The sequence below is a fragment of the Drosophila nasuta genome, chromosome 3 (assembly GCF_023558535.2).
Source record: "Drosophila nasuta strain 15112-1781.00 chromosome 3, ASM2355853v1, whole genome shotgun sequence".
Lineage (NCBI taxonomy): Eukaryota > Metazoa > Arthropoda > Insecta > Diptera > Drosophilidae > Drosophila > Drosophila nasuta.
In genome coordinates this window covers 22,478,866-22,494,304 of record NC_083457.1, presented here as the reverse complement: position 1 = coordinate 22,494,304, position 15,439 = coordinate 22,478,866, and the positions used below count along the sequence as shown (strand labels likewise).

The 15,439-nt window shown below is 42.1% G+C and overlaps 1 protein-coding gene across 1 annotated transcript; it reads right to left on the bottom strand.

Moving 5' to 3' along the window:
- Nucleotides 1-386: 386 nt before the first annotated feature.
- LOC132788667 (uncharacterized) lies at nt 387-15,208 on the bottom strand. Its single transcript, XM_060796183.1, has 15 exons — nt 14,698-15,208; nt 8,229-8,709; nt 5,979-6,095; nt 5,135-5,903; nt 4,790-4,902; nt 4,382-4,728; nt 4,136-4,325; nt 3,943-4,079; nt 3,666-3,883; nt 3,526-3,601; nt 3,319-3,471; nt 1,704-3,241; nt 1,539-1,640; nt 1,376-1,479; nt 387-904 (listed from the first exon to the last, which is right to left on the bottom strand). The coding sequence occupies exons 2-15, from the start codon at nt 8,455-8,457 to the stop codon at nt 753-755; spliced, it is 4,245 nt and encodes a 1,414-aa protein (XP_060652166.1). The 5' UTR covers nt 8,458-8,709; nt 14,698-15,208; the 3' UTR covers nt 387-752.
- Nucleotides 15,209-15,439: the final 231 nt, after the last annotated feature.

The window sequence follows — 15,439 nt, the reverse complement described above, 5'->3', positions numbered from 1 at the left end:
CATAAGTACAGAATGTACAGTTTATAGTTTCTTAAGGTACAGCAATGCGAAAAACGAAAGTGTTGCCAATATGTATGCATGTGTATGAGTGACTGTCAGTTAGTGAGAGCGTATATGTGTGTTTCTGTGTGTTTATGTTGTGTTTGTCTTACAAAAAGTCTGGCAGCTCTGCACATAAAGCGTAACGTTCACTTAAAAACAAGCGCTAAAATGGACATAAAACATGTGCACACTCGTTTTCTTTTCTTTTTTCCTCATTTTTCTACATTTGTTCATAGATAATTCGTCGCATAGTTTTTTCTTTTTGTTTGTTTTTTCTTTTGTTTTTATAAATCTTTGCTAAAGTTATATATAAACTATTCCATTCTGAAGTATTGACAGTCACAGGCTATGTGAAGCATGCCTTATTTATTTATTTTTTTTTTGGGAGGGGGTTGTTTTCCATTCTTTTTTCAAATATATATATATTTTTGTTTTTTTTTGTTGTATATAATCAATATGTATGCACTATATTATGTAGTATGGGTTTCGTTTATGCACTAGATTTTTACTTAGGTTTCATTTCATCTCACTTGGCGTAAAAAAATTCCCTCCATTTGACCCTCATCGATTTCTCTCTCAATTGATATTTAAAAGCGTCTTTGTACAAACACAAAACGAAAAGGACATATTTTGTAAACATTTATAAATGAAAACATAAATAACATTTAAACTAGTTGATATCAAAAGTCTTGAGGCGTAAGTGCAGCGTTTCATAGTAGACCGGTTTCCACGTTGTGCGCCGTGCCCAACGTGTTCGGATCAAAGTTGAGTTTATCTCCAGCCAAAACAATCTCAGATATGCAGCCGACGATGCCGCTGAAATAGCGCTGATGCGTAAAGTATGCTACATCGGGCATTCCACCTGCAAGGAAGAACGAGAAGATATGTTAATACAAATATTTAAAAATGTATAATATATATTTTCATGTATTCATTTTATTTATACTATTAAATTTTAAGAGAAATCTTAAGTATGTTAGGCTACAATTTCAGGCTTCTAACATATAACCGCTTGAGTTTTGCCTTTATAGTTTAGTCAGTCAAACATAACAAGTTATTATATGTACATATAAGAAGCACATCTACTAACAAACATCAATTTCAAGGAAAATCTCTACAATTATATTGTTTTCTAATTTCAGCCTCATCAGTCTTTCAATATAAACTATACGTTCAGTACTTAGAAAGTCATTCGTGGTATGTTATTATATACATATATAAATATATAATCCACTTTGCAAAGATAAATTTAAAGGGAAATCAATCATAATCTTAGCCTCTTAACTCATTTCTTTTGTGCTGTGCTTTCATTGTCATAAATAAAGCCACTTACCAACATAAAGCCCAGTATCGGTATTAAGTTGACGCATCTTGCCAGGCGAATGCTGCGTCAGCGTCTTGCGTCCATCCACCTCCAGATAACCTTCCTGAGAGTTTCTGTAATATGAAATAACAGCTTTAGTTTATATTCTCAAGAGGGAGGCACACCGAATTACCTTATGGCCCTAACACGATGCCAGAGTCCATCGCTGATCTTGGTGCCGTTGAAGCGTATTGCCAGCTCACCAGCGCCCAGATCGTAACGGAAGTGCAAGTAACTGTAGAGCATAATAATGTCAAATTAAATACAATTATTATTGATATATGATTTTAATAGTTACCCCTGTTCAATGCCCAGCGACAAGTAATCATCGTGCTCGTCTGTGGTGCCCTGTCGTCCCGTCCACAGGATGACACCATTTTCGGAGTGCGTCTTGATGCGCAGATTCAAATCGATATTGTAGCTAATCACTTGGCTCATGGTTTCCGCATCGTTGTAGTGAAAATAGCTGTCGGTGCCGGCAAAACAGGCTCCAAAATTCTTGCGTACACTCTGCACTTGAGACTGATGCTCCGCAGACAGATCGAACTTCTTTAATAGACTCCAATCAGTGTGGGTTTGTGGTGTACTGGGTACTGCAGGCGCAGCTGGAATTGCAGCGTCTGCCTCTGACTTAAGCACTGGCGTTAGCAACTCATCATCGCTGTAATCCTCGTTGTACTGAGTCTCAGTGGCCACAGGCGCTTGTGGTTGTTGCTTGGGCGGAGAATGCGAATGCGTGTGCGTGTTCGACATGATGCGTTTCATGTCTTGGGCAAGCTGTTTCCGCTGATAATCTTCGGTGCCATCAGTGGCGTCAAACAGGGATTCATCAAACACAAAGCCACTTGTATCAGCATCGACATCCGTATCCTGTTCTTGATTCGAACTGGGATTCACATTGTCAGTGTTATCATCGTCAGCAGCTGAAGTCAAACTAGCACTCTGCTGTGTCTTGCCCATTTGACCGGTTGCCATGGCATCCGCATACTCCTGCTGTTGCAGACTGGCTATCCAATCGTTGTTATCATCAAACGTGAGTATATCGCTGTCCGGATTTGTCTGGAAACTTTCGTAGTGGGTGGGCAAACGACTCAGTTTGTGTGCAAAGGCATTCGGCTTCTGGTGGTGCTCATGCTTGCTGACATGCTGCTTCCCCACATGCTTGCCCCGGCTGTCAAAGAGTGTCGGCTGCTTCTTGCGCTGCTGCTTTGCCTCGCCTTTGCCCTCGCCTGCTGTTGCCTTGCTGCTGCTTGTGGCATGTTGTTGTGGGGCATTTTGCATGCCTGCATTTTCGTGCACAAAGCGGAAAATGATATCATCTTCGATTTCCTCATTGCTAGGCGCACCACCCCCTACCACTCCTAATGCTGCCGATTGTCTTGTGCTGCTCGTTGTAGAGGGAGTTGTTGTTGTTGTCGTTGTGGGCTTCGGCGTTGTCGTCGTTGTAGTTGTTGTTGTTGTTGTGCCAGGTGTTGTTTTGTGCTTGTGCAAATTCTTACGCTTTGTGGCATGCTTCTTCTGCGTCCACAGTTTCTTGGAGAACGGCTGCAGTGAAGCTGCTGTCGCGTCAACTCCTTTGTATTGTTTGCCTTCAAGTGGTTTGCCATTGTGTGACTTGTGCAGCGATAGCTCTGGCAGCTGCTCGGGCGGCACTTCAGCTGCCTTGTTGCAACGCTCGTTGTAGATGCTGCAACGGCACTCGTAGCTCTCCATTTGTGGCACGCACTCGGCTAGCGGGCCACAAGGACGGGCGACACAAGCATGCGGACAGTTGGCAATATTGCTGCCACCCAATGCCTCCGCCACAATGCCCAGCGAATGGCCGTTGATGTCAATCTATGCAGAAATTACAATAGTCTGGTTAGTTGAAGAGGAAACTGAGCACAAGGATGCGTTTGCAACCATGAACTTACGCGTTGTATGCAGCCCACAAAGAAGGACTTGTACTTGAGGTCCAGCGGCAAGTGGTCCACATGATTGACACCGCCCACAAACAGATTTTGTGCCAACGACAGATGCCAGAAGCCATTCGACGAAATGGTCATGACCTCCTGATGCTGATCGATCTGCAGCAGCAAATAGGTTTAGCAAGGATAACAAAGCTTAATCACTTGACTTACCTTGAGCACGGCCAAACGCGCTGTGCGTGAGATCTTGATGGTGTGCCATTGTCCCAGGCTAAGCGAGTACTCACTGCTGCTTGTTGCAAGATGGCAAAAGTCAAGTAACTGATTAACAACCATCTGTAAAGGCAACTTACCGAACCACTGCGGGACCGCTGCCGAGATCAAATGCAAACTCCACGAACCCATCATGCAAATACAGTGCTATAAAGTCTCCACGATGCTCTGGCCCAGAGTAAAGTATTAGGCCATCGGACTGCTCGGGTTTCAGTATAACTTTCAGCTCCAACCAAATGAGCGCGCTATTGCCCAGTGGCGCATAGCGCAGAAAAGAGGAGCCATTAAAGGCAGGTACCTGGAAAAGAAAATGATGTTTAGAAAATGTTAAATATAAAACGATTGCCAGCTACTCACCTGCAGATCCATGCGTATTTCGCAGAGATCGCCGACAAAGCCAATGGGGCAAAGGCAGACGGCGCCTTGATCTGAGGGCAAACACTTGCCACCATGCTGGCAAGGATAACGCACGCACTTGTCCGTCGAGCAGTCCTCTACCAATACAATACAAATTATAGAAAAATCATTACGTCAATAGCTATTGACTTACGTATATCAAAGCCATTGATGACATCGCCCAGCGGATGCTCCGTGAACTTGTAATCATGCTCGTTGGCCACAAAACGACGTATGCACCCAGCAAAGCCTTCAGCTAGTGGCAAACGTTTGGCCAGTCCGGTAATGTTGCCAATCCCGCCAAGGAAGACCGGCTCTCGGAAAGTGATGCGTGAGAATAAGCCCTGCAAATTAGAGTAATATTAGACAATAATAACAACTCAACAAGTGCGGAACCTACATTCGATCGGCCTTGCACTTTGGTGCCATGATTGAGCACCATCCAGGCATCCCAGCGATGGCGATAGATGATAACCGAGTTCCATTCATTCAGCATAATCGTCTCCCTGGAACGCACGCTGCCCACACCGGAGCCGCAATCGAACCAGAACTCTACAAAGCCCTTATTAAGCAACAGTGCCATAAAATCACCGGTTAAATCATCACGTTCCCCGCTCAGCAAAATGATGCCGTCAAAGGATTCTGGACGGAATTCCAACCGTAGCTGCACATGCTTATAGGCGCCATGCAACGCCGCAAATGCCAGCCAGGAGCGCTTTGCAAAGCGTGGCACATGCGCTCTAATATCTGCACACACAAGATTCACCATTTAGAAAACAACAATTAAATATTGAATTTATGCACTTACCTTCGAGACAGCCATTGCCTGTCTTGCCAAAGGGGCACAGACAACGTGCAACGGTAGATGTAGCCTCCAGAGCACAGATGCCCTCTGCGCCGCAGTCCAGATTGCAAAGTGGGCTATTGTAGAAAATAAGGATAATCATATAAATAACGATCGATAACAAGCGAAAAATTACATCTATCGAACAAGTTCATGTTCCACTGTTCACTTTTGATCTATTGTTCAAATAAAAAGAACTTCTTAGTTCACGGAACAGAAATGAACAAACGAACTTATTCAGCACTACTACATTGGCTTTCTTATATATCGTTTATCGAATTTAAAATCGAAACGCTTATCGCTACGCACCTGCTGACTGTCGGTGCTGGTGTCGTTGTTTTATCTGATATGATATTGCTATTGGCAGCATTTTTATTGATATGCATTGCGACCTTGTTCCTGTTGTTATTATTATTATTGTTGTTGTTGTTGTTGTTGCTAGTCATTTGATATGTATGCGAATTGCTGTTGCTGTTAGTATTGCTATTGCGCCTTAAGTTTAATTGATTATTATTGACATCGTCATAAATGGACATGTCCGACTTGTAGCTATAATACTCGTCCACATCTCCATCCACTTCCACGTCCCTCTCATCACCATAGTCCACCACATTGCGTGGAGCAGCTGTCTTTGTGGTGCTTGTTGCTGTCGTCACCGTTGTTGTGCTGCTGCTGCGTGGTGTGCTGCTGCTGGTCGTGGTGCCAGCTGTGGATGCCACCTTAAAGTCGCCGGCATCCAATTCTTGATTCTCATTCTCGTTCTCCGAATTGAAGCTAATGCTTTCGGCTGATATGTAATAATCGTTTGAATTGACATTCTGTTGCTGTTGCTGCTGCTGCTGTTGCAACTGCATTCCATCCGCATTCTCATCGTTGTAATCGTAGCTATCGCTATTGTTATCGATATCCAAATCTGCAGCTGAATCGCTATCGGAATCCTGATTGGAATCTGAGCCTGTGGCTGCAAAACGGGATTTATCGTTGGCCAACTTGGCACTAAACGAGGCGCCCTTCTGATACAACACATCCTCATCGGACTTCCCATGGCCATCGGCGCCGCTGCTTGTCGTATTTATGACTACGAGAATGAGACAAGGAGACATTTACATAGATTATAATTGAAATAATTGCGTGTTTGAGTAGGAGGACGCACCTTGACAGCTGTAACCATTCTTGTTCAGCTCGTAGCCTTCGATACAATCGCACTCGTACATGCCATCGTGGATCTCATAGCAGAGCTGCTCACAGGGGCTGGTGTGACCACAGTGACCTGGCAATCGTATTTGTATGGGCAAATAAAAGCAATTTAAGTACTTGTATGTCTCAGTGTACGTTTGTGTATGTGAGTGTGTGTGTGTGTCAACTCGAGTTAATAATTTTCGGGGCACATATGGGCACACATTCACATTGGGTCTGTCGTTTTGGGTGTGACCGACGTGCCCGCAATAAATTCTAATGAGCTTTACCAACTTAGGGGCAGAGTCATGTCCGTAATTTACTGCTACGCATTGGCCACATTTACAAAAACAGCCAGCAAAGCAGACATTTCGACCAAATGCTATGCCTGTTTTTCTGCTCATTTATGTGTGCTTGGCATCGAGCCAACATTAAGCTAGCAAGGCTATTTGCAACTGTTGAGCTTCAGTTTGCAAATGCAGTGTCAGTGGCTTTGTTTCTGAGTATTTTCAATAAATATCTTCCTCTCTGCAAATGCAATGCAAATGCGCTAGCCTAAAAGAATGCAATGGCATTTTATTCGGCACAAAATCAAAATGGCGATTGAGTGTGACCGCAATGAAAGCAAAGCAAAGAATTGGAATGCTACTTTTGCGGTTACTTTTCGATCTCCGCCTATGCAATCACTTGACATCAATATTAGTGTGTATTATCAAGTAACGAGTAACGGAGTGTTAGTAACGAGTCAGCCGTAAAGTAGTTGTGTAGTGAGTGCTCCTCGCTCTACTTGTACTTGCTACTTTGCTGTTTGTTCAACACTTACGTCATGCTGACTTCCATTGTATTAAATAGAACACGCAACTTGCCAACTACACGCTTAAAGCACAACTCACACACACACACACACACACATTTTCTATGTTTTGTATATGTATGTGGGTGTGTGTGGTTGCTAGTTGATTAAGCAACTATGTATGTGCTGCCGATTAAAGTGCACTGGACACTCAGCACATTTGCATACGTGTGTGTGCCACATGTGTGGCGCTCTCTTTGCCATGTTTCCCTGCCTCCGCATACGCCCACTCTTGCTGGAGCTGTGGCTGCAGTTGAGTTTTCAACTTGTCGTGTGCCATTGCGTATTCAAATTGAAATTGAAAAATCGCATATTGCATGCAATTGAAATCGAAGTGTCAGCGGCAGCAGCACATCAACAAATACGCTGACAACTGGCGAATGATGTGCGAGAGGCAACAAGGTGAATGGTAAGGGTGGTGGAGCGGAAAGCAGCTAGGGAATTTCCAAAAAGTCGGAAAATTTGACAAAAACATTGCATAACAACGATAATTTATGTACATACACAGTGAGAAAACTAACACTACAAATTGAAAACATTCATCATTTTTGTATTTTTGTCTCTGTCCATTTTGCATTTTGGTAACAGAAAACCAAACAACAAACTTTTACTCTTAGCTTTGTTGAAGCTTCATATTTCTAATATGAATTTCGAATGGGATGCAATGCATGAACAACAAATAGGGAGTGCTAAATAATTCGACAATGTCCGGTGTGCAAATTTTACGATATATTTGAAAAATCTTATAAAAATTTGATAATCACGTTGTAATCTGTTCAAAGTAGTCAATTACAAAATTGATTTATTTAAGTTGTGATTTAAGTAGTGGGCTCAAATCCTATTTTCGATATGATAAGAATTGTCAAATTTGATTTGTAATAAGCTGAGTTTTAAAATACCAAGTTACATTTAAAATTTACGGAAGAAGTTTTTGCTGCAATGGAAATTTTTGGTTGCGGAAATTAGTATTCACTTGGGTACAGCATAGTTTTTGTCAACGAAACGCATTGATTTTTCGCTCTGTGTGCCCACAACTGACGGGCCTGTCACGTGAGCGACAAGAGAGCTGGGAAGGGGCAGTCTAATTGTGTGTGTGTGTGGGTGTGTATGTGTGCAACGCATAATTAAGTCACTCATTAATGTCAAAGCCAAAAGCCAGACTGACAGGCATTCAGACAGAGTCAGATCCAGTGTGGAAGGCAGGCCCTTCACTCCACTTCATTTTACTTCTCTTCACTTCACTTATTGATATGCTCGTCGTGCTCAATTTTCACATGGCCTCAAAATTTGCACAATTAGACACTTCACAAAGGATTTGAGGGCGGGGTTTTGGGCATGTGTGGGTGTGTGTGTGTGTGTTTGTGTTTTACATACCTTGAAATGCCGCCTCCTCTGGCTCGACAATGCTGCTGCCGCTGGCTGCCCAGTGCTGATGATCCCCCAGCAATGACAGCAGCAGGAACAACAGAATCAGCAGCCAGCTGTGACCAACTCTCGACTGCCGCCTTTGCCTTTGATGTTGCCCTCGTTCGTCCTTCTGTTGGTCCTGCTGTGCCTGCTGCGCCTGCAGCCGTCGTTGTCGTTGTCGCTTTGAAGTTGACATGTTGTGTTTGTGTTGCCCCAAGATCTAGGCGTAGGCTCGTTGTGTGTGGAATGTGTGTGTGTGATGTGTGTGCCTAGCTGGTGCGCTGTGTTGCACAACACACACACAAAAATGATTATTAAGTATACGTTCGATTCACACGATCGCTGGCGCTTTTAGACGACTTCGACGTTGAGCAGCCAGCGTTGAGCATGGAGCGTACATGCGTCTCGACGTTGCCTCTGCGACTGTGCCTGCTTTACCTGCTGTTTCCTGTTGATATATCAAACAAGCCAAGCAATTAGTAAAAGTGAGATAGAGACGCAGAGAGAGAGAGAGACCGCGATAGAGAGCGTGAGAGAGAAGTGCTCGGGTTTTTGGGCTCGAGCTTGGGCGCAGGCAAATCAAGTGGTCATTATAATATAACCACAAATTGCTAAACACGCAACGCACACGGACCCCACACAACATGATTCATGGCTCTTGCCTGATGGCTCTTGCCACTTGCCACCACCCCCTTCCCCACTTTCCCCTTCCCCATTCTCTCTGACTCTTGCCTGTTGGCAGTTGGCTGAAGTAAAATCAATAAACGGCGTCATGGCAACGCGCCACCACAACAAATAGTAGACAGCCTGACCCCATCCTACCTCTAATTTGTTTCTATTTGGCTGACTGAGCCACTCCTAAGCATATACACAGAGTACACACACACACATACCAGCATAGAGCCAGGTGCACACATGAGCACGGATCGCCTGCTTAGCAACATCAACGAGCAACGAGCGAATGTGTGAGTTTTGTGGCCCTACCTTAAGTTGTTGCCTCTGGCCAAGTACCGCCGCCGTTGCCGTTGCCGCTACCGCCAACGCCGTGAGGCAAATGCATGTAATTAGAAATCAATACGACAATTCGGCAAAGTATCCACACGATAGGCCGAGATAACATTTAACAGTTTTTAATCATGTGAGGAAGCAGTAGCATAAAATGAAACAAAGCTACAACAAACTGTATCAAATGCTTCTTCAATAACTTACGGTACTCTATACTCTAAATGACGATCATAATGAAGCCTTCAGAATACAATTAAATTGAGGCTAATATTAAATGAGTGTAAGGAAGGTTTGTATAAATCAGGCTTAGACGCGATAATCCAACTGACCTTGCTTAAGAATACTTTGACTGTCAATATTTAATTATATTGTATTCATATACCAATCATTTAACTGCAATTAATTGTGAACAAATCTATAATTATGTGAATACTTATAATTGTATTTTACTTTCCACTTTATTGGTTAATCTACCTTGAACCTTCGGGGCGTATTGTCATCAAATGTGCTAGCTCTCAGATACCACCTACTCCTCAATTGATTTTATCAACTCGTCTCTTGAGTCTTATCAATAATATAATTTATAAGTTCGAGTTTTTCAACTGCCACTAATTTATAATACTCTGTTATCCCATGGGAGGCGCGTATAAAAAACATTCTTCGCAATTTCGTTTTTTATTTTTTTTTCCAATTTCGAATTTTTGGCAATTTGCTCGGCCGATTGAAATTGAAATGTCAAATGTCTAAGTTCGAAAAAGAGACGCCTGCAAATGCTGTTAAGCCGGGTCACAGACCTATACATACACACAATTCTATATATTTGTATAAATGTATGCATGCATGCACATATGTGTATATATATATGTACAACTGGCATACGCACACTCGTGTGTGGCACTTAACCCGTGCTCAAAAATATGTAGCATACTTACTGGGGCAAAAATTGCAGCCACAGCATGAAATCTTTCTTTATTGCTGTAGCTAGTTGTTGTTGTTGTTGCGGATATACCCCGTAACAGACAGACACAATAGGGTATATTAACTTAGCAATAACAGAGCACTCAACTGTAAAGTTTAACAGAGAGCAACTTAACTTAGCAGACAGCTGCTTAGCTTAACATAATGCTGCTGTTAAGCATAGATCACTTTTTAACATGCTGTTAACTGGCTGTCAAATATTGACAGGTGTATCCCACCATAGTTATTTTCCGCTACGGGGTATTTCCCTGTAGAGCACTCACAACTGTAACTTTCTCGATGTTGGTTGCGTTTTTTTGCCGTTTTTGTTTTTGCTTTATTTTTATATCAACTTTTGTATGCCTGCGCTTAAAATCGCGACGTCTGCCTCTGACTCGGGCTGTAGGGCGAGTTGAAGAGCGCGTATGTGTATGTGTGTGTGTGTGTGTGTGCGTCTGTTTGTGTGTGGGTGCGTTGTGGTTGTTGTGCATGTGTTTGTGTGCGTCGCTGTGCGTGTGCAAAAGTTTTGCAAGTTGGACGCTGGGAAGGCTAAAAAGCATTCGCCATTTGTACTGTCTCGAGTTTTTGGGTGTTCCATCGACCATCCCCCCAAAAACTCAAGCTCCCAAAGCCCAAACCAAATGTTGCCGTATTCATTTATATCGATTTTTCCACCTTGGCTATTTGCACTGGAGCCTTAAACACGCACACACACATACATTTACTAACACAATCAGACACTCACACACAAACGTTGACATACTACCATACTACTACTGTACAATCCACATAACATACATACATACATACATATACTCGTACTTCTTTATACATTTTTGCGCACTCTCTACGTTATATTTTCGTTTTTCTTTCATTTCGTTTCAGTTTATCTTGTATTTTTTTTCTTCTGCTATTTTTTATACCGACTTCCCATAAGCTAGAAGGGTATTATAACTTTGTGGCAATTGAATGTTAAACGGCTGAATGAGGAGTTTCCCACTAAAATATTCCTTGCCAGTGCCAAGAGTGCCGAGTATGTGGCCATGAACATACGTTTCTATAAACAACTTTATCTCGGGCAGCATAAGCGCAAGAGACAACTTAGTTAGCAACAATTATTTGCCTAGCTTTCACCAGTTGAAATTTATTGCTACAGCCCCAAACAACTAAATCTAAATATTATTTTAAAGTTAGGGATTCCAAAGTTGAAGAGCCGAAAAACAACGATTATTTTAATCTGGGAATTACTCTAAGAGTTCAGTCAATTTAAGTATCATTGGATTAGGTACCCTTTAAACTAAATAAATAATATAATTAAACAATTAATTAGTCTAAAAATTAGTGATTTCAGTTAATAACTATTTTTAATATTTCGTATCAACAAAATTATTCTAATCGAGTAAGAATTCTTTATTAAGATTATTTTTATTATAAAAATGAATATTGACTAAGAAATACAAAAAAGGAAAAAAAAATATAAAAAGAATATTGATTAAGAAATAAAATCAATAACCATGAGTTTTGGAATGAATACAATAATAATTAGGATGCATTGAAAAAGTCTTAACGACTACATTCCTGTTAAGTAGCAAGTATCTCGTAGTCGAGCACACTCGTCTGCACTTTTCTTACTTGTTTTGTGCAATTTTTTCTTTTTTTTTTCGTTTTTGATTTTGTGTTATTGCGTTTTTAATGGCATTTCTTTCCGGTACGACGCCTCCGAATGGCCAAAATGCTGGAAGGCTGTCGTTGAATGAGTTTCACTCAAATTGCATACGTTTAACCAGACCTGGCCCGGGATTGCTGCTGATGGAAACTGAAGTTGGTCATGTCCGATGTGTGATGTGGGCCACTTGGGGAATGTGGGGCAACGGTGGAACGGAGGCATGTGGCAACAGCATGAAAACTCATTATTCAGGTAAACGCAGCAAAAACGTGCGCTCATTTGGTTGCGAACATTTTGTGCACTGTGCAAAGCAGAGTCACTGGGTAAGTGGCATGTGGCAAATGGCAAGTGGCTTGCCGCTTTAGAGGCTTTTTAGTCGAGCCAGGCCGAAACTAATTAGAGTAACACATTTGGTATTGGCAGAATCAAAATTAATAGCACTTGGCTGCCGCACTGTCTGCCAAAAAGTTGAGAAACTTAATTACGCAGCTAATGGGACTAAATTAGTGCCGAGTGGCATTGATTTAATTACACAATCATGTCGACAGAATCAACAATAAACTGAAAAACTTCACAATTTCAATTCCACATTTTTGCATAGCTCAAAAGTATGCTATAGTTAAGCGACGCTTTCTCATTACCTAATCGCCTGCACTTAAGATCTTGCGTTGCAAATTTATGAGACAGCTCTCGTTCCCACTCTTGCTCCCTTGCTCAGCCCTGATTAGTCGCCCTTTGTTGTAAGGATAAAGTTTTCGACGAAGCGCATGTGAAAGTTTATGAGTCGTATTCCAGCACAAAAGTCGTAAATTCAAGTGGTTTACTTTTTTCTTAATATTTTTTGAAGAAGGGTAAACCTTGAATAAAAACTGTAGAAATTAATCTCACCTGGCAACTACGCAAGCAATAACTAAAGCGATGAAAAGTTTATGGGGAAAACGTTTTCTACAGTAGCAGCGAATTTAGGATTACGTCAACAGCGGCTATTGTCGTGTTAAATCGCCATTTTTAATCGATAACACTTCGATTAATGATCGTCGGCTGGCACACTAGAAAACTGTAAACAGCAGTCTGCTCTATCGTTACGTCAATAGCCTCGTAATGTTAAGTCTCTGTAATGTTGAGATGCTTTTGTCCACCAATAACAATCATAGATCAATTAAACACACGTCCACCTGCAGATCGTGATATGTGATATTTGTGTATAGTAAACTAATAGCGTATTTACCTGAGTTCTTTACATTAACGCACCGTTGCTTTTGTTAACCTCACAAAGGAAGGACGAAAACTACAACCTGATTATCTTGAATAACAAAACAGAGACCTACATATGTATATGTATGTATATATTCTATGCGGGTTTTTCCTTGCAATGCTATAGTATAAATTATTGATTAAAACTATGGCAAGGCCAACATCAGCAGCAGCAGCGGCGAGCTCAGCACAAATTATATCCTAGCGAAATGGAGTGGATACTTTTTTGATGTTGTTGTTGCTACTGCTGATTTTTTGTGTTGATGTCACGCAAAACTTAATACACAAAGCCAGCACAGCCAATACACAAGCACACACACACACACATACATAAAGATACACGCACACTCCTATGTATGTGGAACACAAAACAAACAACAAGGAGCATCAAAGTCAATGAGGGGAAAAACACGAGAAAAGTTGAAACAAACAAAACTACAAAGCAACAACAGCAGCAGCAGCAATAACAACAACAACAGCGATAGCAAGACAAAATGTCCGCAGAAGAAAAATCGTTAAAGCAGCAATAAATTGTGTTTTTATAAGGTAAATAGAGCAAAGCCCGTTGAGAGCCAATTGGAGGCGCACCACAAAATACACGAATAGACAGAATGACAGTCAGACTGTGGGACAGACAGAGACGGCAAGACAAGCAGACTGGCTGACAGACAGCATAAGAGCAAAAGGGAATAGAAAGGGGCGTCTAATGGGGCCAGTTTTCGGCCGAGCAATTCACGCATGACAGACTGACCTCAGTAACAGTACACACACACACACGCACGCATGCGACACACACACACTCGCAAGTAAACAGAAAAGTTTGGCGCGCGTTTTGGCTATTCGCTGTTTTTGTTGGTGTCGAATGCTTTGATATGTGCTTACACACCTACTTACATATACATATGTATGTTTTTGTGTGTAAGTGTGCTTGCTTGCTTGCGCCTAATTTATGGCAAATTCACAGGTGCGCATATTACTTGCGCGCTGTCAAAGACGTCGCGCTGAGCAGCAGCAAAAAGCAATTTCAAGCAGCGACTAAAACAAAAGCAGGCACCCACACAAACACATACACACATACCTATAGCATATAATGCTGAAAAGTAGCAGCAGCAGAACGTGACTTGCGTTTGTATGCGTGTGAGTTTGTTTGTGTTTGTGTGTGTACTGCGGCCATTGCAGCAGCCGCAGCATTTGTACGTGCGTGTGCGGTGCGACATTATATCAAAGACATTTGAATGACTGCAAAAGTGATGTGGAGGGGGGAGAGCAAAGGGGGCAACGTCAGCAGCGAGCATTGCCCGGGTATTGTTGGAATCTTTTGAGTGCAGCAACCAAAAATACCAGTTGTATGTTATGTATGTATGTGTATGTTATATATTTTACATACATATGTACATGTGTATGTATGTGTGTAATGCTTATGTTAATTCCCCCCTTCCCCAACCCATCACTGAAGTGGCACTTCAAAGTGCGCTCTCTGCTTGCCCAACATAAATTTCCATTATTTCATTTCGCCTCGTTTCTACAACTACAACAACAACACCAGCTACTCACTTGTATTGCCTTTGCTTTTTGGCGAGTGGCCGCCTCGTTGACGACGGCGTCGACGACGACGACGACGATGTCTTCGTCTTCGTTGATTCTTGCTGCTTTATTTTCAGCGATTTTCGTGGTATTTACATTAACTCACATACACGCACACGCGCAAGTACAACACACAAACACGCACACGCACACACAATTATTTTTTAAGCTGTCTTTCTCACATTGCACATTTGCCCGAATATTTTGCAGCTTCTTTTTTAGGGATTTACATTTCCCCCAAATTCTATGATGAACAAATTCGTATCGCGTTTATTTTGTTTAGTTATTTATTGGCTCGGGCTTTGTGCTGCAGCTACAGCTCTGCTTCTTGTTGTTGTTGTTTGTGTGTATATGTAATATTTTGGTTGTATCCTGCGAAAGGATGTCTGTGTATTGCGGCTCCGTTCCGCTTAGCCGTTTTTGTTTCGGAGCGTAACGTTTTTACACTCTAATTGACGGGAGACTACTGCGCGTATCGAAACCGAAATGTTGCCTGATTGGAACGATGGCGAAACAACGTAACTCTCTTTGGCTCTTTGGCCGAGCAAAAGTGCCCAACTGTGGCAGCACAGTTGCCGGAGACAGAGACAGAGAGATACGCATGTAGAACGTAAAGTACCCAGCGAGAGCGAGAGAGTGACAAAGACTAGTGTTGTTGTTGTTACTGTTCTTACTATGCCCAAATCGCAATTGTAGGTTGTAGTATCCGTTA